The 25,270-nt window shown below is 37.2% G+C and overlaps 1 protein-coding gene across 1 annotated transcript in view; it reads right to left on the minus strand.

Moving 5' to 3' along the window:
- Positions 1–824: 824 nt before the first annotated feature.
- The window catches only part of mpp7a (MAGUK p55 scaffold protein 7a), a 180,258-nt gene continuing 155,812 nt past the window's right edge, over positions 825–25,270 (minus strand). Inside the window, exons 16-18 of the mRNA XM_079398287.1 lie at positions 18,966–19,074; positions 17,438–17,581; positions 825–3,161 (exon numbers count right to left, since the gene is read on the minus strand). Of these exons, the coding sequence (XP_079254413.1) occupies positions 2,982–3,161; positions 17,438–17,581; positions 18,966–19,074 (433 nt within the window). The 3' untranslated portion in view covers positions 825–2,981. The remainder of the gene's footprint in view (positions 3,162–17,437; positions 17,582–18,965; positions 19,075–25,270) is intronic.

Consider the following 25,270-nt stretch of genomic DNA (forward strand, 5'->3'; position numbering starts at 1 on the left):
TTTAAATTTCACAAGTCTATCTATTGTATGGCTTTAGAACACTTGGTAAACATTGCACAAATCATATAGACCACTTATGGTTATGTTGTTCTGGAGCCAAAATAATACTTTAAATAATTAATAATATTATTAATAATAAATAATTCACCTTTTGTGTTCCACAGAAGAATTTGTGTAATTTGCAAGTACTGCTCACTGCAGAGCCAAATAACTCCAGCTCCCACTCTCTGGAGGTCCAGCTCCACCTCTGTGTGAAGTAATGGGTGGAGTTATGTTTAGTGATAGGGTAAGGGTGTGGTTAGGTGTCTATCTCCGCCCATTACCTCCAGCGAGGGGGAGCTAGAGCTCCAGCTCCTCCCATTTGGCTCTGCAGTGAGCACCCTCTCATTTGGGGAACTCTCTCTTTACTAATACCAAGAACAAGGGTGAAAACACAAATAAATTAGTGACACATGAAGTGGGCTTCTATCAGTCTTGAAAAACATGGTTACCTCTTTCTTGGCCAGCTACACTCAACCCCTGTTCATCTTCCTGTCTCATCATGTCATCCATCACTTTCATCAGTCACATTCAATCAGCTCACTATCAGGTCTGAGTGGGCTGAGGGAGCTGGAGGATTATGGGTCGCTGTGTTGGCTGCTGGTTTATTTTGGCATTTCATCAGACAGCGAGATCTCAGTAGTGAGCGATGAGTCTGTCCCACTGGTCCTTTGTGTCTGAATGTGAATTAACTATTAAAGGAAACACTGGTTATTAATTATGGCACTAGGAACAAAAACGCATCTCTCCTCATAACCGTGTTGAATAAAAAGAGTACAGAACATAATTGATTGACATATTTAATGTCCATTTGGAGGAGATGTTTTATAACAGCACAGGCTGTAAACTCATGATCATTGACAGAACGAAACAATACAGGTAAATGAATTGTTGTTCAGATGAGGCTTCCACAAAATTAATCTGAGACCACTTGGCAGAGGACAGACAACCAGATAAAGAGGTATATTACTAAAATACAGGATTCAATATTCGCTTTGCATATTTCATTTAAGAAAGACTTTGAAGCTTGACAAAAGGTTAGAATCTGTTTTGTATGAAAATAAAAACAGAAATATATGAAAAACAAGGCAAGGACAAACATAACAGTGAAGCAAATGAACAAACGTCAGTGCACCAAGAGATTGACACTGATTGCAAACCAATGTATTAAAAGAAGAAAATGACGACAAAAACACATTGAGTCATTATCCCTTTATGTATCCATTTATTTTAACACATTATCTTTATCCCTTTATGTCTGAAAAGACTTAACCTTGTTCACCCAATAAATTACGATTCTGTCAACATTTATGCACCCTCACGTTGTTACTAGTGCTGCATCAAAATGATTTTTTAACAATAAAATAAAATTTGACATTTAGTCGAAAACTGAAAAAAAAAGCTTGGGTACTTAAATTTGAGTAACTTCAGGATGTTCTCAGATGATTAAATTAAAGCAGTCACAGTCTTCGGAAATGAGCCACCGCTTGATATTTCAGTCAAACGAAGTTTACATTTTGCTACTTCAGCTTTCTTTTTCTCACGTTGAAATGCATCCAGACATGTTGACCCTTTTGTACCTTATTCACTTTAGGTGCACAAAATAGATTGTGACAGTCAAAATGCATCATCCGAGAAGCATTAATTAAACGTCACTGGTTATATCAAAGCTATTTAGGCTGGAAACTATTTTTATTTTTTTTCCTGTTTCGACCTGTTTCCATCTTGGGTTGCTGAAATTTTAGAGCATCACAAGTGGTTACAAATCCATATGACATTCTTTCTATGTATGTGTTACACACGAGTTAAGGTGGAAGGGGACTGTTGAGCACCAAAAATAATAAAGTAACTTTGAAGTCCATTTGACTCATGTTCTAAGTCCTCCAAGTTATACAATAGAACTGAATTATGACAGAATTTTCATTTTGGGTGAACTAATCCTGTCTGAAATGCCTTGTAACATTCGAGGTTACCCTTTCACATCAATTTCACTGAGATTCAATTGTGGAAGTGCTGCTGTTAAACTTCCAAGACTTGAATAATCAGCTCAGACTGAGTACATTCCCTCATATGTCCTTTCCAAATGCTTGCCCTCAACAACAGCTAGTCCTTGTAGACTGGGCAATAAAGGAAAATGAAAATGGAAGGAAAAGGGAATAGAAAAAAAACAGATAGATGGAACTGAATGAAAGAAGTCAGCTTCTGCAAAAATAGGGTTATACTGTACATTAATAAAAGCTCTGTCTACAGGGACCCTGAGGCTTTGATCAGCCATGAGCACTTACTAAAAAGGCTAAATAAATCCTCACAGCTCTGATTTTAATTTAAAAATCTCAACAGGGAACGGGCTAAAAAAGTAAAAGTCCAAAAAATATCAAAATATATTAATTTTCTATTTAAATAAAACCACTTTGGGCCCACTGATGCCTCACTTTATGCCCCCCCCCCCCATGTATAATGTTAATGCTGTGCTGATTAAACTAGCTGCAGAGTAACAGGCCAATGGACTACAAGTTCTGAAATACAAAAATGTGTACTTTGAGCACAGAAAAATAATAATCATCCCTTTGGTTTCTATAAACTAATGTTAAAAATATACTAAGGAGTGGTCAACGCCACCAGACCACTTGATTGGCAGTCTGAGACACTCAGCGGCGGCTAAACAATCAGGCGTTTGCTGACTTTCTGAGTGCAGTTATACCCGTTCAACTATATCCGCCACGACAAAACAAAAACAAACCTATACGTTTCCACTTTAGTCTCCAAAAACAGATAAACCATTTCAGATGTGTCAACTAAAATATTTCCCTGTCACCATCTACAACCAAAAATAAAAATACACAATAAAACTAAATCTTTCACAGTTCTTAAAAGTCCTTCCCATAGTTCCCCCCAAATTTGATGCGTTGTTCCCTTCTTTTTGTCCTGTTTTGTGCTGACACTCAGGAATGAGTCCAGCTGACAGGCACCCAGTGAGCTTCTGTCTCCAATTTTTTGAGGGCCTGCTTGAGCTCGTTGAAGGCAATCGTGAGGTCATCGTTCACAATGACCTTTTCAAAGAGGTGACCGTACTGGTTTTCCATCATCTGAGCGGTACTGATCATCTCCTGGAAATCCTCCTCCTAAACAACAAACAAATAAATTCAGTCAATGTTATTTTTAAAGACACAAAAAATGCCCCAAAAAAGTCCAAAACACACTTTCCCCACAGTATTCCAAAAACCAGCTTCCAAAAAGGACTTTCATAGATGCCCTCAACATTGACTTAATTAAAAAGTATTCTTTTTTGTTTACAATAAAACTGCTTTAGATGCATAAATGCAAAAATATCAACATGTGATAAAAGATAAAACTATAAACTGATATTTAATGCTCTACACAGAGTTATAGCTTGAGGTCTGGATCTCCAGTGGTTTTGATCACAGGAACAGTAGAGTGAATAAACAGACCGCACTTTTATACCCTGGCATGTTACACTTTGGTGCTTAAAAGCCCAAGAAAATGATCAAGAGTCATTATTCATTAAATATTTTTACAGTTAAAAACAAACTGACATTGCAGAAAAACAGCAAAAATACAAGAAGCTAAAATCAGACATACTTTATAACAAACACATCAACCTCCCACCACTAAGAACTCTTTTCATGACATTACAGTCTTGGTATAGGCTAGTTATGGACTTTCTAGCATGGCCTTTGACCTTTCTGGGCTTGTGGGTCCTAAATAAGTGTTTATGTGGGCAATCTTGGCATTTGGTGCCAGTCTCAAAGAACATGGCAGGGTTTGAGTGGTTTACTAATATAGACTCAACTTTTACAACACATAAACATGGAACCCATACTGAGAGCGATATGACGCTATAAAACATATTGCCACTCTAAATCAGAAGCTTTTGACCAGATTTAAAACATTTAAAATTTTGCTGAGAAGCTAATTAAGCACATAGCAAGTATGGAAATGTTGGAATTTGGCATTAGCATACAAGACAGCGGCAAGCTTAACGAAGCCATGGCGCATGGCCATTGTCAGACGGCAACTTCCCCTCCCACTCTCTGTTGAAGCCTTCCCATCTTTCCTGACGAACAGTTGAGATTTAGTCAACATTTCGGTTTCGTTTGGGTCACAGAGCTGCTGGCGTTCTGAAAATTACAGCAGTCTCTCAATCTGACAGTTATTGGCAGAACGCATCAACAGTCGCAGTTCATTGACTTAGTCATGGCTTTAATAAAGCTCTGGTTCAACGTGGTGGATTAGCTTGTTTTTGGCCTAAATAGTCAAAAGGTTTGGCCTAAGGTCTGAAGATATTTTTTCTTCATTCTGTCATCAAATAAAAACCTCATGCTAATTGAGATATAACAGATGTTGTGCCTCCAGGGGAGTGTTATTACCAAATCTGATCAGTTTCAAGGGTTTAAATCTATTTTTCCTCTGCATTTCTTTCCGATTGCTTATTTCCCAAAGGTTCTAATGCGCTCTCTCACTCAAAATCCAGGTCTTCCCTCTTCAAAAACTGAAGGATTTCTTTAGTACCAAGTACTCGCTCTCCCTCTCCACAGTCAGTGTAAGGTCTGGTTCTCTCAATCCTTGCCGGAAAATCGATTTTTATTGTATCATATAAAATGCACCTGCCCATATCATTAAACCAGTTCAAAAAGGACATCTCTGGGTCGTCAAGAGGTCCCTGTTTTTATATTCCCAAAGTAAAGGCACTTCATCTGTGGAGTGGGCTGACTTTCACTGAGCACGGGACAAAAAAAAAAATCCTCCAATTTTAGCTCATGTTTCCATTCCTCATTATGACGATTTAATGCCAGACAATGAAACCCTCTGCTCTTCCACCTCTGATGACATTTTTATGAAATTCCAAGTTTTTTTTTTTTTGCTACTCCTAAAAAGAGAATGAGTGATATTTTGATCTTCTGCACATTAATGTTATACAAGCAATACTAAAAGGGAGAACAATAGAGTGGAAGACTGGATTCACACAAACAAAGGGATGCCTGTTTTCTTGCACAGAGCCGCTCAATATCATGATTCTAACAGACGCAGCGTCTCTCTCTGGGAAAGAAATACTGCAAAGTCCTGGATAAAATATGTCTGTGACATTTCATCAAACACAATTTTTCTTACGTACCTATAATAGGCTGAATCTGGGTGCCTTTAACACTGCCAGGGTCTATAATGCACTTTTGCCAGCTACTAAAGCTTTCTTTTTCCCTTTACTAGTACCCAGATTGACCTGTTGAAAGCAGGCAGACGTTGATGAGGATTGTGTGGACAGCCTTTGGTACAGTTCCTCTTATAACATAGATAGCCAGGGCAACATTCCCACTGACAATGGGATAATCCTTGAGCTTTCGGGGAATTTAAAACTTTGGGGAGCACGGTCAGTGGTTTGAATTAATATGACCAGCATCTATTCAATTTCAAAGTTATTGAAATAAGAATAATGAAATAGGCTTCTAGTATAAATTTGTGAGCATGTGTATTAGTGCTGCACAATGTGTCAAAATAAAAATGGATATCGGGATATGGTTTAACGCGATTGCACATTTATTTAAATAAATCACAGCCTTCACAATTTGCCCTGACGATAACAAGAGTGAAGGTCAGTACTGTTCATGTACACACAAGCAGCTCATGATAGAACGTCTCAAAGTTAAGCTAGAACCTAACAGTGTTAGTGCTACTTCACCTTTGAAACTGGCAGCGCATGTATTTATTGCTGTCAATGCACAAAAACAAATGCTGGATAGTTTAATATTTGAAAATGAGGAAATTAAGACAATGTTATAAAAATTCTATTATTATTTTAAATACTTAATTTTACAATACAACAGTACTCTTATATAGTGCCTTGCGAAAGTATTCATACCCCTTAATTTTTTTCACGTTTTATGTTGCTGCCTTATGCTAAACTGCTTTAAATTACTTTTTTCCACATCAATCTACACTCCATACACTATTATGGTAAAGCAAAGAAAATAAAAAAAGGGTTTTTAACATCTTTGCAAATTTATAAAAAATTTAAATGATTCCATTGCATAAGTACTCATACCCTTATTTGGGACAGTTGGAAATTAGCTCCGGAGCATTCATATTGTTTGTAGGTGTTACTAGACTTTGAGTGAAAGTAAGCTGTGGCAAATTCAATTGAATGGGTATGATTTGGAAAGGCACACACGTCTTAATAAAAGGTCCAACAGCTGATAATGCATATCAGAGCATAAACCAAGCCCTGGGGCCAAAAGAACAGTCTGTAGAGCTCAGAAACAGCTTTGCATCAAGCCACACATTTGGGGAAGAGTTCAGAAAAAAAAATTCTGCTTCATTGAAGTGTCACGGAAGCATGTAGACCAGAGCTCGCAAAATGTCAAAATCCCTGGTAGCCCTTTGGGCAGGTACTCTTCAGATTTTGGAAGCCCGAAAATTAATTTAACTAGCCCAAATAAAATAAAGACCATAAATGTCAATCAAAAACATTTTCAATACACAAATATCAACGAATTTCAAGGAAATAGTTTTATTTGACTATTTACAAGGTATTTGCAGAATTCTTAAAAATCTATTTAAGGCAATTTGAAAAATTATTTCTTGTACCATTTAACATTTAAAACTGTCTAAGGCCTTAAAAATTCTTCAATTTAGTTGTATCAAATTTAAGGACCCATGGGAGCAATGTTCCCTCTAATTTTTTTTCTTGCTGAGCAAAACTTCTCTATTGGGCGGACATTTCGGTCACCTGAGCAAAAGCATTCTTTATACCAGACCTGTACAGCATGCACACAAAAAAGTGTGTAACTTTTAACTTTAATGTGCTATTTATATTCGATTTGACCCTTGATGTAACTAAATGATGTACATTTTAGGTTACCTGAGAAAACAAGTTTTAAAAGTTTGGATCAAAGTTTTTTAAAAGAAGTTTCTTATGCTCATCAAGGCTGTATCTATTTGATAAAAAATACTGAATATTATTTCACAAAATAATATTGCAATTTAAAATAAACTTTCTATTTTAATATACTTTAAAATGTAATTCATTCCTGTGAAGCAAAGCAGTATTTTCAGTGTCACATGATCCTTTAGAAGTCATTCTAATATGCAGATTTGAAATTTTTTATAATAAACCTTTTTTTTTTTTTTTTTATACTGTATTTTTTTATATACCTGTGATATTTTTATTTTTTAAATAAAAAGTTAAAAAGAACAGTGTTTAGTCAAAATATTGATTTTGTGTTACAATATAAACTAATTCAAAAGTTTGGGGTCAGACATTTGTTTTTTCTTTCTTTTTAAAGATACTATTAATATAGATATTAAAGATTTCTTTTTAAAGAAGTAAAGACTTCTATTGTTAGAAAATATTTATATTTTGAATAAATGCTGTTCTTTTAAACTTTTTATTAATCTATTTTTATTAAAGCTGATAAAATGTAAAAACTGCAACTTGAATGCAATGTAAGTCGCTTTGGATAAAAGCGTCTGCTAAATGTAAATGTAAATGTAACCAAAGAATCAAAGAAAAAAGAAACACAGGTTCCAAATAAATATGAAGCAGCACAACAGTTTCAACACTGTTAATAAATCAGCATATTAGAAAGATTTCTGAAGGATCATGGGACACTGAAGACTGGAGGAATGATGCTGAAAATTCAGCTTTGATCACAGGAATAAATGCTATTTTAAAGTATAGGTATTAAAATAGGAAACCAATATTAGAAATTGCAATAATATTTCACTATATAACAGTTTTTTCTGTATTTTTGAAATGAATACAGCCTTGATGAGCAAGAGACTCAAAGTCAAAGACTCAAAAACAAGATAAATTATTTATCAGGTTTATAATAGAGCCCTAGCATAATATATTATCAAAACAAACTATTTAAACTGATAGAATATAATACAAACTGAAGCAAAATTTAAGCTGAGATCTGTAAGTTAAATATAAAAAAAAGTGAACACATGAATTATTCTATAGCTGTCTAAACATCGATATGAAGTACAGTTTGTACAATACACTTGTGTGTGACTGTACATGTTTCAGTTTCCGTTCTTTGCCCATCCTCCGCTATTTCCAGCACTTAATCATTCACACACACTTAAAACTGTTCTTTAATACATGAGGACGTTTTATTCCACGTCATTGCGTTGGCTCTCGTTGAGCACACCGCAACCATTGAAGTATTCAGTTTCTACAGCGACTCATTTGGTGCATCGTTCTCTTTCTATGAAACCTGTAAACCGCATTCACCGGGTCTAACTCTGTCGTGACATCAGCTCTATAGCGGTTTGTCCGAGCATTGCTATTCTTTCCCTTTTTACTGCGGCATTCAATCAAATGGCTTCCCAACTCATTTTTGTGTGCGCGAGGCACATTATTTCTTCTGCGCGGCCACGGTGGAAGAAGAGCGCGGCCGCGCGCTCAGCTTAGAGGGAACATTGTGTGGGAGCCCTGTATTTAAGGTAGCCCGTCGGGCAGGGCAGTGATACATTTTGGTAGCCCGACTGGTAGTACACAATAGTAGACTCTGTTACCCTTAAATGGAAGAAGTTTGAAACAACCAGGATTTTTCTTAGAGCTGGCCTCCTGGCCAAACTGAGCAATTGATGGAGAAGGGCTTTGGGGTTAGAGTGGTGACTAAGAACCTGATGGTCACTCCAGTTGAGCTCCATGATCATATGTGGAGATGGGAGAAATCTACAGAAGGACAAACATCACTGCAACACTCCACCGATCTGGGCTTTATGGCGGTGTGGCCAAACTCAATCCTCTCCTCAGTGAAGACAAAAGAAAACACACTGGAATTTACAAAAAAGCATCTGAAGGACCCTCAGACTCTGAGAAATAAGATTCTCTGGTCTGATGAACCTCAATTCTAAGCATCATGTTTGAAGGGAACCAGCTCTGCTTATCACCTGCAGAGTACCATCCCAAAAGTAAAGCGTGCTGGTAGCAGTCTCATGCTATGGGGCTGCTTTTCAGCAGCAGGGACTGAGGGACTCATCAGAATAGAAGAAAAGCTCAATGCACCAAAATATTGAGATAGCCTTAATGAAAACCCAGTCCAGAGCATTCAGAACCTAAGACTGGGCAGAAGGTTTATCTTCCAACAGGATAGTGACCCCAAGCACACAGCAAGAGTGGATAATACACAACGCTGTGAATGTCTTTGAGTGGCCCAGCCACAGCCTGAGCTTGAACCCAGTCAAATATTTCTGGAGAAACCTGAAAATGTGCGTCTGCCCCCATCCAACCTGAAAGAGCTTGAGAGTGAAGAGACAAATGGCAGATAATTGCCAAATGTTGATGAGCAAAGCTTGTCGCATCAAACAAAAAGGACTTGAGGCTGTAAAGGTACTTCAGTTAAATATTTAGTTAAGGGTATGAATACTTATGCAATGCACTTATTTAAGTTTTTTATTTTTAATAAATTTACAAAGTTTTAACAATTGTTTTTGCTTTGTCAAAATAGTGTATGGAGTGTAGATTGATGTGGGGGAAAAAAAAGTAATTTAAATCAGTTTAACATAAGGCAGCAACATAAAATGTGAAAAAATGAAGGGGTATGAATATATTCACAAGGCACTGTATTTCTTATACTTCAAAGTCATACTGAAAACAATCATATCCCACTGTCAAAAACAATGGAAACATGGCCTCTCAAAGCTCAAGTGGAAAGATTTTTTTTTTTTTTCCATTTATGGTTACTGAAAGAGTTTCAGTTGGTTCCTGTAAATTTTTGTTCATGTTTTTCCAAATTGTTTAACCCTAAAATGATGATTTGCACTCAAATAAAAATCCATTTCACAGCTTATTTATAACTTTTTTTTGTATGCATATGCACTCCCCAACAAAATCACCACCAACAAAATTCCTCCCAAATATAGCTATTCAAGTTATCGGTTGAATATTCCTGTAATTCTTTATATTAGGGTCCTATGATTTCCGTGATGTGGAAAACAGAATCATGGTATAGTCAAAAAATGGGATTTATTGTATAACACGGAATGTCATGGAATTTGCCAAATTTTGGAGGAATAAATTAAAAGTAGGTGAGAACACAAATCAAAGCGCGATATGGACCAGTGCCTGTGAACATTAAGCCACAAAAATACTATTTAAATATGAATCCTGCATGTTCATGGTATCTCTGACTGAATTAACTGTGAGAATAAATTTTGGTTTACTACACACATTTTAAAGCGCGGCCTTAAAATATGAGCACATGAATTAATACATAAACAATCTCTAGAACTTCTACGAGAGTCACTTCATGAGCATTTTACCATTTCTTTTGATAAAAAATAAATAAATAAAAAAATCATCCTACAAACAGAAATTTAAAGGTCTTCACAGCAAACTGCCAAAATGAAAGTTTATTTAAAAAATCTAAGTTTATTTTAACTTGAAGAAACTGTGACAGAAATACATTACTTAAAGGGGTCATCGGATGAAAAATTCACAAGTTATTTGATCATAAATGTGTGTTGGAAGTGTGCGTACACATCCATCCTATAATGATAAAAATTTTTAATTTTTTTTTAAATCCCTTCTCTCAAATAAGGCAGTTCTGAGATTCCTGTCAGAATGACGTAGTTCTGCACAGGCCACTCCCACAATAGTTGATTGACAAGACCATCTTACCTTAGACCCGCCCTGAGTGAGCTGAGAGCTGTCTGCCATTGTGTCGACAATGTGCTGAATGTCTCCGATTAAGCGATTGAAGTGTTTAGTTGCTGGATGTAATAATGAACTTAGCAGTCGTCATTTACTCCCGACATCTGAGCTGCTGAAGACGCAGAGGATTAACGTTACTTTCATTTTGAAGGGAATGCACCAATCCCAATCTACAAAAATGCACCTATATTTGCACAAATCATTCGTGATCCAGCTTCATCTACAGAAGTGAGTATAAGGGTTTTTATGAATCTTTGCAAATCGCCTTTCCTAATAATGTGCTAGTTAACCAGTTTTGCGGCTGAAGTTTACAGCCTGCTCGTCACTCCATGGAAGAGAGGGGCAGGGTCAGCAGAGCTCATTAGCATTTAAAGCAACATGGACTAAAAAACAGCTCGCTGAAAACAAAGCTGATTTTGACAGGGTAAAAAAAGTTTTTTTTACACTACCAGTGAGAAATTTTAAAGTATGTTAAAGACTTTATTAAGACCCTAAAAGCAGGGGTGCCTAAACTCAGTACTGGAGGGCCGGTATCCTGCAGAGTTTAGCCTCAACACACCTGCCGGGAAGTTTCTATTATGCCTAGTAAAAACTTGATTAGCTGCTTCAGGTGTGCATAATTGGGGTTGGATCTAAACTCTGCAAGACACCGGCCCTACAGGACGGAGTTTGGGCACCCCTGCCCTAAAGAATCATATCAACTTGTGGAAAATGGGCATCCGATGACCCCTTTAATTTAATTATTATTATTAATAAATTATTATTAATAAAACTATTACTAAATAATTTAAGGAATATTTACCAGAAAAATTACTTACCAGAAATTTATTTCTGGTTTAATTTAACCATTAAAACAGAGTCTAGAAACATTTAATTGGGAAAAAACAAATCCAGAAAAATCTAAATGAAAAAAAACAAAAATTGAATTTGGGAAAAAATAAAAGGATTTACAAAATAATCACAATGTCAGTTTTTTTTTTTTTTTATATTGTGCAGCCCTACCGCGTGTTCATTGACACACTGATAGAGGTTGACAACTGACAACTGATAGAGGTTGCTTCTATGAAATCAAAATGGATAAACAGACCAAAGCTGATTAGCGTTGGCTACTGTCCTATCCTAACAAAAGGCATAAAAAAGCCCATAAAAATAACTTTAAGGGGTATCTATTATGCAAAAAACACTTTTAAAAGGTGCTTGAACACAGTTGTGTGGCCACAGTGTGTGAAAACAACCAGCCTATAATGTTAAAAATCCACCCACTCATTTTTTATAATCTAAAAAAAAAAAAAAATCATAAACCGTCTCTAAGAAAGAGCCGTTTCAGATTCTCCCTCCATTCACATCACCGAGGGGAAAAAGTCCCGCCCATTTGTGTCGCTGCCCTATAAGCATAGACACACCCCTTAGTGAGAAGCAGCAGTCTGACTCCATTACTGATTACAGGTACATCTCAAAAAATTTTAATATAGTGAAAGTTCATTTTTTCTTGTAACTTGTTTCAAAAAGTGAAACTTTCATATATTTTAGATTCATTACATGTAAAGTAAAACATTTCAAAAGTCTTTTGTTTTAATTTTGATGATTGGAGCTTACAGCTCATTGTAACATTTAGACCAATCAGACATAACTATTTGTTATATTTAACAAATAATCTCTTATGCCCCCTCACCTAGCCAAAAGGCCAACTATGAGGGTCTGTGGACCCTTCCCCGGAAATGCATCTAACACCTAATGGTGCGTTCACACCAGACGCGAATGAAGCGTTAAGCGCGAGTGATTTACATGCTAAGTCAATGCAAAGACGCAAATAGACATCCTGCAGCACGATTCGCTTAAGTTGAAAAATCTGAACTTTGGCAGATATTCGCGCCGCGTTAACCAATCAGGAGCTTGCTCTAGTAGTGACGTGATTACGAGCGGAGGCACAAATCCGAAACAACAATTTTCAAATAGGCGCTGTTTTCATAAATAAAATGCAGATTTGAGTTTTAAACACTACATTCTCAGCTGAAATACACGCATCCAGTTTTTCCATAGCACATAAAGTGCAACCACCCTCTCAACAAAATCCATGTCAGCCATTTCGCAACTAGACTGGAGCCTCCTGGCAGAAGCCCCTCCCATAATGCGAATTTGTGTCTTTTGTGAAGTAAATTTCACGCGCGAATGAAGTGAGTAAACTCAAAATGTTCAAGCGTCCAACTACTCAACTATGGCAACCGATCTGATAACACCAGTTTTATTGCTCAAAGGAATGCAGGCAGAGCAACACTCTGCACAAGAGACATTATGCCATAAAAATGGACTCTAATTAATACACAGAAAAACCTTTCTTTGAATGAACATATCTTTAGGTCATTGTGTATATTACTGTTCTTGTATATGTTTTTGTGTATTGTATCCTGTTTTATGCATGCTTATGATAGAACACTAGTTAATATTACCTCATGTATATCATGTTTGGTCTCTATCAATTTGTCTTCAGATGATCTAATTGAGAGTGTATATTATATGTCGATACCTATGCAACATAAGTGTTCTAAGAATCTTTAATAGTTTGTATATCAACTTCCAATCTGGTTCATATGCAAATGGCCATGCATGGAGACAAAGAGTTGTAAACTTTCCCTTCAAAAGTTCAAGTCACCATAGGCTCTTTGACTCCCCAGAGATGTGACCTCTATAGCAGATAAAGCTCTCACGTAAGTGACGGCCCTGCAGTCTGCAGTTCTATTAGATCCTAAGAGGATGAGGAAGATGTGAGCTAAAACTCTTCTGACCACTAAGTTTTGTGCCAGGCCTTGCGGCCTCGTCTTTCCATTCAAATAAAGCTCCTCGGACCTCAGCAGATCTCTTTCTTAGCTCTTTTTCCACTCTCTACCTGGAAGAACATTTCTACCTCAGAACATCTTTGAAATTCATCACTCTTCAACCTGGAAGAACGTGATTGGGAATCCAAAACCTTGAAACCATTAAGACTTTCATCTGAGACTGCATTCTGGACACTCGTCATGACCAAATGCATTGCAAGTATTGTATATTTAACTAAATGAAACCGAGGTTATTAGTACAAGTTATAGACCCAGTTATAAACTGCGCTGATGGTTTTACTTGGGTGGTTAAATGACTTTTTCCATAACTGCATTCTCTGGTTTTCCTGATGGTTTCATCCATCAACTCTCATTTGCACTTTCCCCATGTAGTGTTTTTATATTGTTTATATTTTTAGAGTATTTATTTATATTATGGGTTGAATGTATTATAATGTTAATTGCTCTAACATAATTTCGTTGTATAAGCATATGTAATGACAATACTAAAGATCAATAAGATCAATGTATGAGTGATTGCATGTTTGTTTGTTTGTTAGACTAGTTTGCGTTAGTGTTTAGTTAATAAAAGTTGTGTGCACAAATTACATGAGTTTCTGGTTCTGCCTTGCAAATTAAATGTCTCTTTACGATTTTGACCCTTGCTACATGCGCTAATGCATTAATAGAAATAATTTCCTGTGGCCAAGGAAATATCCTTTCTTAGAGTTGATACAAACTTGCACTGAATGTTCGCTGGACAGACAGATCAGTTGATGGCAATTTAATTCTGCAACAGTTATTACTGAAAGCCAATATAAATAATTGTAATTAATCATAATTAAATGTAATTATTTATATACAATTCCCTTTTGAGCTTATAAATTGTTACATCATGAAAGTCAAAAATCAGTATCTCAAAATATTAGAATATTTACATTTGAGTTTCAATTAATGACCATCCCTACAGTACAAATTCCGGGTATCTCTTGTTCTTTGAAACCACAATAATGGAGAAGACTGCTGACTTGGCAATGATCCAGAAGACAAACACTGACGCCCTCCACAAAGAGGGTAAGTCACAGAGGGTCATTACTGAAAGGTGTGGCTGTTTACAGAGTGCTGTATCAAAGCATATTAAATGCAAAGTTGACTGGAAGGAAAATTTTTGGATAGGAAAAGGTACACAAGCAACAGGGATGACCGCAAGCTTGAGAATACTGTCAAGCAAAGCTGATTCAAAAACTTGTGAGAGCTTCACAAGGAGTGGACTGAAGCTGGAGTCAGTGCATCAAGAGTCACCACGCTCCGACGTCTTCAGGAAAAGGGCTACCAAGCCACTTCTGAACCAGAGACGATGTCAGAAGCGTCTTACCTGGGCTGTGGAGAAAAAGAACTGGACTGTTGCTCAGTGGTCCAAAGTCCTCTTTTCAGATGAAAGTAAATTTAGCATTTCATTTGGAAATCAAGGTCCCAGAGTCTGGAGGAAGAGTAGAGAGGCACAGAATCCATGTTGCTTGAAGTCCAGTGTGAAGTTTCCACAGTCAGTGATGATTTGGGCTGCCATGTCATCTGCTGGTGTTGGTCCACTATCTTTTCTGAAGTCCACAGTCAACGCAGCCATCTACCAGGAAATTTTAGAGCACTTCATGCTTCCTTCTGCTGACAAGCTTTATGGAGATGCTGATTTCATTTTCCAGCAGGACTTGGCACCTGCCCACACTGCCAAAGGTACCAAAAGCTGGTTCAGTGATCATGGTGTTACTGTGCTTGATTGGCCAGCAAACTCGCCTGACCTGAACCCCATAGAGAATCTATGGGGTATTGTCAAGAGGAAGATGAGAAACACCAGACCCAACAATGCAGATGACCTGAAGGGCGCCATCAAATCAACCTGGGCTTCCATTACACCTGAGCAGTGCCACAGGCTGATTGTCTCCATGCCACACCACATTGATGCAGTAATTCATGCAAAAGGAGGCCCAACCAAGTATTGAGTGCATAGAAATGAACATACTTTTCAGAAGCCTGAAATTTCTGTTTAAAATATCCTTTTTTTATTGATCTTATGTAATATTCAAATTTTCTGAGACACTGAAATTTGGGTTCTCATTATCTGTAAGCCATAATCATCAAAATTTCAAGAAATAAAGGCTTGAAATATTTCACTTTGTGTTTAATGAATCTATATAATATATGGGTTTCACTTTCTGAAATGAGTGACAAAAAATATTGACCTTTTTCATGATATACATTTTTTTTTAGATGCACCTGTACTTGCTGTAGCTGCTGGAGATATAGAATGTCAGTGCCGCTGAGGACACTGTGGTCAAGTTTCATTGTCTAAGGAAATGTCCTGGAAAAAATCTGTAAAGTCCCCAATACGTGTAGGGCTCAATACCAACACTTTGTGTGCGAATATCAACTCCAGACAAAGTAAGTATCGCGCGTTTGTTTTCCAAATTGCCCTTCTGAAAGAGCTTCTTGGCACTATGTAAGGCTAATGATGCTAAATCTACCATCGTCTCTGCCTGTTTTCACTGGTGCTGCCCATGAATGATCGTGAATAGGAATGTGGTGGTTAAAAGTTGCATGTGAAAGCAATGCGAGTTGATCGCTTGAGTTTGTTGAGCTCATAATCACGAGTGGGACTAAAGTTTGTGATGGCGTGCCATGCACCATGAGACCAGCTATGTTGTTATTTTTATCGCGCTGTGCTCCTTGTCTGTGTAATTCATAAGTGAATTTATTATGCACAGTACAATCAGATGACTGACTTTTAAACAGTATGTTTTCTGTAAAGATAACAGGCTTGTACTAATATGGGAATGTTTATTTGCAAAGGCTAGCACTGCTAATGTCGGAGCGTGAGCTCTTGAAGCTCCGCCCTCTTCTCTGGGAGCTTTAGCTCATTTGCATTAAAGCAACATACTCAAATACAGTGCGTTTTGGTTTATGCCCTAAAAGTGCCAATTTTAACAAGCTATAAAAAATTCTGTTGGGTATTTTCAGCTAAAACTTCAAATACACACACTGGGGATATCAGAGACTTATTTTACATTATGGAAAAAAGGAGTATAATAGGTCCCCTTTAAAACAATTAGCATCCAGTTGAACCATTGTGCAAAAAGTGACTGTTGCTGGTCTGTGTTGTGCAAAAGACTGAAAAATAGTATGCGTTGCATTTGAACACTTGTTGGGTCAACAGGTTGACAAGTGAGCACGTGCTTGGAGCTCCTAACCGCATTTGACATAGAAAGTCTCTGCGGTAACAATCGGCATCAAGCCATCTCTGCGTGTGGAGGAGTCAGGTTCCTGGGGTCACTTATCCTGTAGCAAGCGTGCTTGGCCCCGGTGCAGACACACAGCGAGATACACGGGCAAGAGCTGAACTCTGGGAAAGTCATTAGATACCCTGCATATTCTACAGCATGTCGCACACATACATAGCACAAACTAACGGCAGAACAGGGTAAGGGTCTGGTGTACGTGTTAATTGAGTTCATGCGTTTTCTTTGAGTACAGTCATACAGGTGTAGTGTGAGCTCATGGGTCTCATATCAGGTTGATGCTCAGGGGAGCGGTTACACAAACACATATACACACACAAGGCACACACGAACGCGCACACGCGCGCACACACACACATTAAAACACTAAACCAGCATTTGTTTGCATGGTCCAAAAGGAAAATGACTATAATAAATTATGTGAATGTTGCCAGGAAGTGATGAAATCTATTTCTTATAAATCACCAAGAACTATGTGAGATAGTGGAAAGAAAACTCAATGAACATGACCTAAAACCCACAATAACCTATTGAGAGAAAGAAAAGAGATCCAATCAGGATGAGAGAGGATGATAGATGGACAGACTGAAGTCGAAGCTGTGTGTGTTGTATATTACCAAGACAGGTTTGGACGAGTTCTTATCATCTTTGCCTGAGATGACTTTTGCGCTCTTCCTGGTCTCTCTCAAACGCTCGATGGATGGAGGCTTCACAAACACCACATAGGGCTTGAACTCAGCTGTGCGAAGATGCTTTAGCGTCTGATGGATAAAGAATGTGGAAAAAAGGGGAGAAAGATAAAGAGAGCAGGGTGAACCGCAGTCATTAAAGCAGCATCACTCATGCCATCATGATTTAGTTTGACATTGATACTTCTGTACATTATTACTGTTAGTCACAGTTACATTTTGACAGACACCAGAGCAGCTGATTCACACCGAGCTCAACTGAACTGACTCCATGAGTGAAAATAAAGCTCTTTGGTCAGACACATTACACTTCAGGTAGTCGAGATCCTGAAGAAATCTTCAAAATAATCAGACCACTGAACTTTACCACATTTTTTGTTTGGAGATTTTTCAACTGACTGAATTAATCATTGGCTTTAAAGCATATTGAAAAGTTTTATAGCATTTTTCCACAATAGCGGTGATCTAGTTTTGAAAATCACCATTTCCCAGCCCTATAATTAAACAGCCTGTTTTTGCCACTGTACGTTTAAGGGGATCATTCATCCAAAATTGAAACATGTCAACATGATTTACTGTAGCAAAAAGAATAATAAGAATATAATGTACACAGTCTATAAATATTATAGGCAAAATATAATACTATTAAAATAATATTTTTTAGTTTTTTGAGTTTGATAGCCATGGTCACTTAGAAATGTTTCTGTAGAGCACGGACCTCGTTTAAAATTCTCTTTTTGTATTCCTTGGGCTAAAATAACAGAATAAGGATTTGAAACAACATCTCTGGAATGAGTAAATAATAATTGTAATTTTCACAAATATCTTACTCCATTGAAGGTGTCTGTGCCATTGAGATGAATGGGAATGCTAACAGATACAGCTCTCTCCTGATTTTAAAGACTTGCCACACTGTGTGAAATATAAGAGATAAGATATATAGAAAAACAAGAACCAGAGGACAAGGAGAGGTTCTTCACACTAAGAATGTGTTTCATAATACAGATAACCATGTCATTGGCTTATTCTCTCTCACTACTCCAAGAGAGAAGCCAGGCTCAGACCACCAAGGTAAGATGTCTGGGGCAGAGGTGATGGAGGTCTTTCACTGACTTCAATGTGGACACTGATACAGTTCTGCGAAGACTCAACCAACTAAATCATTTTCCCCTACACTACCCTCTCAGAATGACAGAAAGCCTGAGGAAATCTTCAAACGTGGGACAATTAGTAGATATACCATTAGATCTCCTGCCCAACCTGAAGACCAAAAGGAGGAGTGCAAACTCAAACACACATACACCACACTGATCTCAGAAAAGATCCAGGAGGAACAGTGTGGAATGTCACACCTGTGAAAGGGGGGAAAATAAATCTGGAACAGAGACTGAAGAATAAATTGACGCAGAGGGAGGTAAAATGGAGAGGTAGAATGTGTATCTGAGGAGTTACTCACATGTGGCTGTATGTCTAGAAGGCACACCTTGTTCTTGGACAGGACTGAACGTACAGAGTCGAAGCTCGTCCCATAGTAGTTTCCCTTATACTCTCCGTGTTCAATGAACCTGAGGCATAGGAAAAGACAGAAAAAACAGGATAGGTTTGATGTAATGATTGATGGCTCTAAATGCAAAAGCAATACCCATGGGTCTACGTGACCCCACCCTAGAATACAAAGAAAAGCCAATGGACAGGATAATGACAGGAAACTCATGACCCATTATTTACTCCCAGCCTGTCCTGATGCTTTCAGTGTAAAAAGCTGCTTAGATATGCACGGTGTGTTCACCATCACTCGCATTCTTCCCCACATGGCGATTCCAGACAGTCTGACATAAGGCTCTTTATATAATCTTCTATGTTACAGTTTAAATCAGTAACACCTGTTTCCTTGCAGCACAGTCAGGCTTGAATGCCAACAGCAAGAGTAACTTGATTTCCTGAGAAGACAAAGACAAACAAACTCTTTTCCAGTATTTAATCTGCCTCTCGTTCAATCCAATCCATTGATTTTTCCCCCCCTGATCAGCGTCACAGAACACTGGTGTGTATTTTTAGGACATCCATCTTAGCAAGAAATGTGGAAGAATATGGAAAGTGTTCCAGAAGAACGAAAGAGTCTTACAACAGCACGGTGTTGTAATATTCCGTGAATATATTTGATTATGCAACTCAGGCCACTAAAATTACCACTACTGGAACTACTGGTGAAATGTTCTTTACACTGTATGTACAGGCTTCTTTATTGTTTCCTAAGTATCAATCCAAATGTCAACAAGTCTTTGAAGTGAAAACTATAAACGCGCTCACAGTTTTGGTCTCATGCTGTCTAACAGTAACCTGTGATTGGGTGATAATTTTTAGAAGCTAACGTGACTCCCTGCCACTCTTCTCCTGTTTTAAAAGCCTGTACACTCTTTCATTGAACGCATTCAAAGTTGATTTAGTTGGGTGCTAAGAGGTGGTTTGCTGGTGTTGTGACATTTAGGGTTACCAGGAATTCCTAAAGTGACTAAATTTTAATTTAAAGACAGATGTGCTCAAACAGAGCTTATGTGTCGTGGCATTTGTTGTCATGATGCAGTGCATGTTTTGGATGGCGGGGTGGAGGCCGCTTCTGTGGTTTTTGGGTTCATTTAAATGCTGTTTTTAGCCCCGAGTAGGGTTTTCCAAGGGAACACCAATGTCATGTTTGCACATGAGAATGGAGATTTTCTCAGTGGAAGGCAGAATAATGAACAACTGGTCAAATACAACTATCTGGTTTAAAATGTTCTTAGAAATTTACTCTTTGTATTCACATATTGGTTTCATATGGTTTTTGAAAACATTCATACCATTTTCAAGAAAAGTTCAAATTGAATGACTTTCAAAATGTCACATGGCATAACCAAACAGAATATATTTTCCTTGAATTTTGAACACACGCGATTGTGCAAATCTTACAGTCAATAAACAAAAATTGGCACACTGCCACTACTGCTCTCAAAAATGTATTAAAATCACAACGTTTCGACCCTAAGGTCTTATACATTTTTGAGAGCAGTAGTGGCAGTGTGCCGATTTTGTTTATTGACTGCGAAGTGTTTCATATGATTGAGCACCTGGCCAAAGTTTTTGGATGTGCACACATTACACTTTCTTAATGTACAAATCTTAGTCATTCTTAAAAAAAGTAAATATTTTTCCAATGTTACTTTTTTTTTTAATTTGAACATTTCACAAAGCAGTTGGGCCAAGACATTTCCCCCCCTCCCCCCAAGTAATGATAACATATGCAAACTACGTAAATGTGTGTGTGTGTGTGTATGTGTATGTGTGTGTGCCCCCACATTTTTGTGACATATTAGGACACAAATTTGTATAAATGACATGGGTACAGGGTTCAGAGGTCATTTTGTAGCCAAAGCTCCTAAAAATATTTGCCTTAGATAACCGGTACAGCTTGGTGACTGCATTTGACTTAGTGATTGCCAGTTGACGAGCGGGAAGGGAATAAAATGGAGCTGAAAAAATAGCCCAGGGCTCAATGCTAAGGATTTTTTCAGTGGTTAAAATTATTACTTGCCCTGTTAAAAATTTCACTAGCCTAGCCACAAAAAATAAATAAATAAAATAAAATAAAATAGTTGCTTTTATTAATTTAGATTTTTGTATTCTAATAAATAAACTTGTCACCGATACTTTAGATACCAACAAAACTTTACAATTCTCGATTTAAATGTTAATATCACAGCAAAAAACAAACAAACAAACAAACAAACACTAGCCTAACTAATATAAAAGTTATTACATTATTAAAGATAAGTGACAGCTAGTAAATAAGAACAAATTGCAAGTAATAGCAAAATTAAATATATAGCACAAAGATAGAAATTAAATTTTGCTTAAGTTATGTTTGTAGGTGTTCAGGTACAGAAACTGAATAATTACTTATAAAATAACATTTGCATATTCTTCACTCTGTGTTGTACCTTGATTTTTCATAACCACTGCATTTTAATCATGAATAATTTTAAAATCTGAAGCAAAAACAGAATGGTGTGACTTTAGCTTTGTGAAATTATGCTATGTGAAACGGAAAAAGCAGCAGGGCTGAATGAGACAATTTCACTCTCTGACAGCAGGTGGCGCTTATGGAACAGTGATACAGCATTTCCTTGGTTGCCGCTGTAAACACTGCACGTTAACACATTTAAATGCATTATACAGAGGCAAGATGAAAAGAAAAAGTTTACATGGCGTTTTCTGAAAACAACCAGTTCCTCTCAGAAACATTCATCTAAAATTGAATATTTAGGATTCCTATGTTTCGCGCATCATGAATCTTGTTCTACCTGTTATGGTATTTTCTCCTCTTAGCGTCTGTCTTTAGCATCTCTAGCCTCTGTTAATGGCCGTTTACAGACTAATTATAATAATAACGCAATATTTCTACACAAATGGCATTTGGGAAGATAATTGCAGTGCAGTTTGTGTGCACGGAACAGAAGATGCTCTAAAAAAAAAAAAAAAAAAATATGACCGGTCGAAAAAATTGAATATAGATTAATCATTGTTAAAACTGCAAAGTTACTTGCCAAGACGGGTTTTTTATACTTTTGTATGTATTTGCCCACTCAGGCGCAAGAAAGACGCTGAGAGAAACTCAATTCAGGGCTCGCGTGTGTCAGAGACGCGTGGCTGTCTGTGTTCTCTGTTTACACAGAATACAGCGTGCGAGTACTGAATGGAGTTGACAAACCCCTGATATTCCATAACTTGGACAAAAAATATATAAAATTCCCTGACTTTCAATGTCTGGAATAGACCTTTTAAAATTCCATGATATTCCAGAATTTCCATGACCCGTGGGAAACCTGTGGGTATGACATAGGTATTACAAGGAGAAGGTGATTTATGAGGACATTTCCCCATATTTCAAAAGGTTTATAAATCATACAGAATGAGTTTTTTTTTGAGAAATTAAATGCAGAAAGTTTCCTGTAAGGGGTAGGTTTCAGGTGTAGGGAGATAGAAAATACAGTTTGTACAGTATAAAAACTATTATGCCTATGGAATGTCCCCACAATTCACAAAAACAAACGTGTGTGTGTGTGCATATGCATGCATGTATGTATGTATGTATGTATGTATGTATATATATATACATACAGTTATGGCCAAAAATATCGGCACCCTTGGTAAATATGATCAAAGGCGGCTATGAAAATTAGGCCTGGTTTCACAGACAGGGTTTAGACTAAACCAGGATTAGGCCATAGTTCAATTAGGACATTTAAGTAATTTTTATTAACATGCCTTAGAAAAAACATTACTGGTGTCCATCTTGAGACAAAACAAAGGCACTGATATGTTTTAAGACCAGTCAGTGCAAGTTTATTTAAGTTGAAACAGCTCAGAATTACATTTTAGTCTAGGACTAGGCTTAAGCCTTGTCTGTGAAACCGGGGGCTAATCTGCATTGTTAATCCCTTTGATCTTTTATTAAAAATATTAGCAAAAATCTAACCTTTCATTGGATAATAAGAATTTAAAATGGGGAGAAATATCATTATGAAAAAAACATACACTCTCAAATACACATTGGACACAATTATTGGCACCCCTAGAAATTCTTATGAGTAAAATATCTCTGAAGTATATTCCCATTCATATTCACAATTTTTAACACTCCAAAGTGATTATGAACATGAAATCATCCAGCCATGGCTTCCTGTTTCACATAAATATAAATAGGAGGAAAAACAAAGCCCAAATTCCCTTAATCATCCATCACAATGAGAAAAACCAAAGAATATATTTCTGATGTGCAGCAAAAGATAATTGAGCTTCACAAATTAGTGAAGTGGCTTTAAGAAAAGAGCTAGAGCAGTTAAAATGCCCATTTCCACCATCAGGGCAATAATTAAGAATTTCCAATCAACATAAAATGTTAGAAACTGCCTGGAAGAGGACGTGTGTCTATATCATCCTAATGCACGGTGAGAAGGAGAATTTGAGTGGCTAAAGACTCTCCAAGGACCACAGCTGGAGAATTGTAGTTGAGTCTCAGGGTCAGAAAACCTTTAAAAAAAATAAAATAAAATTGTCAAACAGCACCTACATCAACACATGTTGTTTGGGAGGGTTTCAAGAAAAAATCTCCTAGCTCATCCAAAAACAAACTCCAGCATATTCAGTTATCAGACACGACTGGAACTTCAAATGGGACTGGCTTCTATGGTCAGATGAAATGAGCTTTTTAGCAGCAAACACTCAAGATGGGTTTGGGATAAAAAGTACCCCATGTGTACAATGAAATATACGGCTGTATTTTTGATGTTGTGGGCCTATATTTCTGCTGGAGGTCCTGGACATCTTGTTTAGACACATGACATCATGGATTCTATCAAATACCAACAGATAAAAAAATCAATACGTGACTGACTCCGTTAGAAATCTTATAATGGGCCATGTTTGGATCTTCAAACCGTACAACAATCCAAACACAAACCTCAAAAACAACACAAAAATGGGTCACTGAGCACAAAACCAAGCTTCTGCTATGGCCATTCCAGTCCTCTGACCTGAACCCTGTAGAAAATGAGTGAGGTGAACTGTAGAGAAGAAGCACCAACATGGAGCTGTGAATCTAAAGGATCTGGAGAGATTCTGGATGAAGGAATGGTCTCTGATCTCTTGTCAGGTGTTCTCCAACCTCATCAGGCATTATAGGAGAAAATTTAGAGCTGTTAAACTGGCAAATGGAGGTTTCAAAAAGTATTTAATAAAAGGGTGCTGTTAATTGTGGCAAATGTGTATTAGAGAAAAACATTTATTTCATAATGATATTTCCTCCCATTTTAAATTCTTATTATCCAATGAAAGGTTAGATTTTTGTGAAATTTTTAAATAAAAGATCAATCGGATTAACAATGCAGATTAATTTTCACAGCCTTCTTTGATCATATTTACCAAGGGTGCTGATATTTTTGGCCATGACTGTATATTATGAACATTAATATCAAAATTAATGGGTTTTTTTTACTAAAAATGACAAAGCAAATGATGATAATATAAGTCTTTGTATTTGTGAGTTGCACATTTCATGTATTTTTAAATAAATGAATAGATCTGGACAGAAAAAAAAAAAAAAAAAAAAAAAAGGAAAAAAAAATGCTGACAGAAGGGGAAAAAAAATTGTCTTTCCAGCCCTGTTGCAGTCCCTCGTGCCCACCTGCTTGAGCTCGCTCGTTCTCAACATTGATAATTGTGGTTTACTCAATTTGATGTTCATTTCACCACAGAACAAGCCACTGCTTGTTTTTTTCCACCACAAGGCAGTTAAAATGCCCAGTTTGCTGGCGAGGTGACATTCTATACCCGTTCCTGTTGTGTCGTTTTATCTTCTGATGAGGGGCTGCAGAAAAACATCCATCACCAGGCCATCCATACAAATCTGAGCTTACGAACCACTGGGTCAAAAGAGTCTGATCCCCCTCTCTCGCTCACACACACACAGAAACCACCTGTCAACACCCTCTCACTCTCGCTTACAGAGAAGGGATCTGAGCCCACATCATGCTGCTACAGAAGTAGCACACACTCACACAGACGATTTGCTTGAAGGAAATGGAGTGGAAAAATGAAAGAATAGTGGGCAGCTGAAAGGCAGAGCTGGTGAATGTTTGCCATAGTGTCTGAGACAGACGACATCAGTGAAAATTGTTGTGCAGTGTTTTGACGGGGGTGCTGATTTACTTAAGTTCAGTCAGGGCT

Source organism: Barbus barbus, assembly GCF_936440315.1.
Source record: "Barbus barbus genome assembly, chromosome: 38".
Classification (NCBI taxonomy): Eukaryota; Metazoa; Chordata; class Actinopteri; order Cypriniformes; family Cyprinidae; genus Barbus; species Barbus barbus.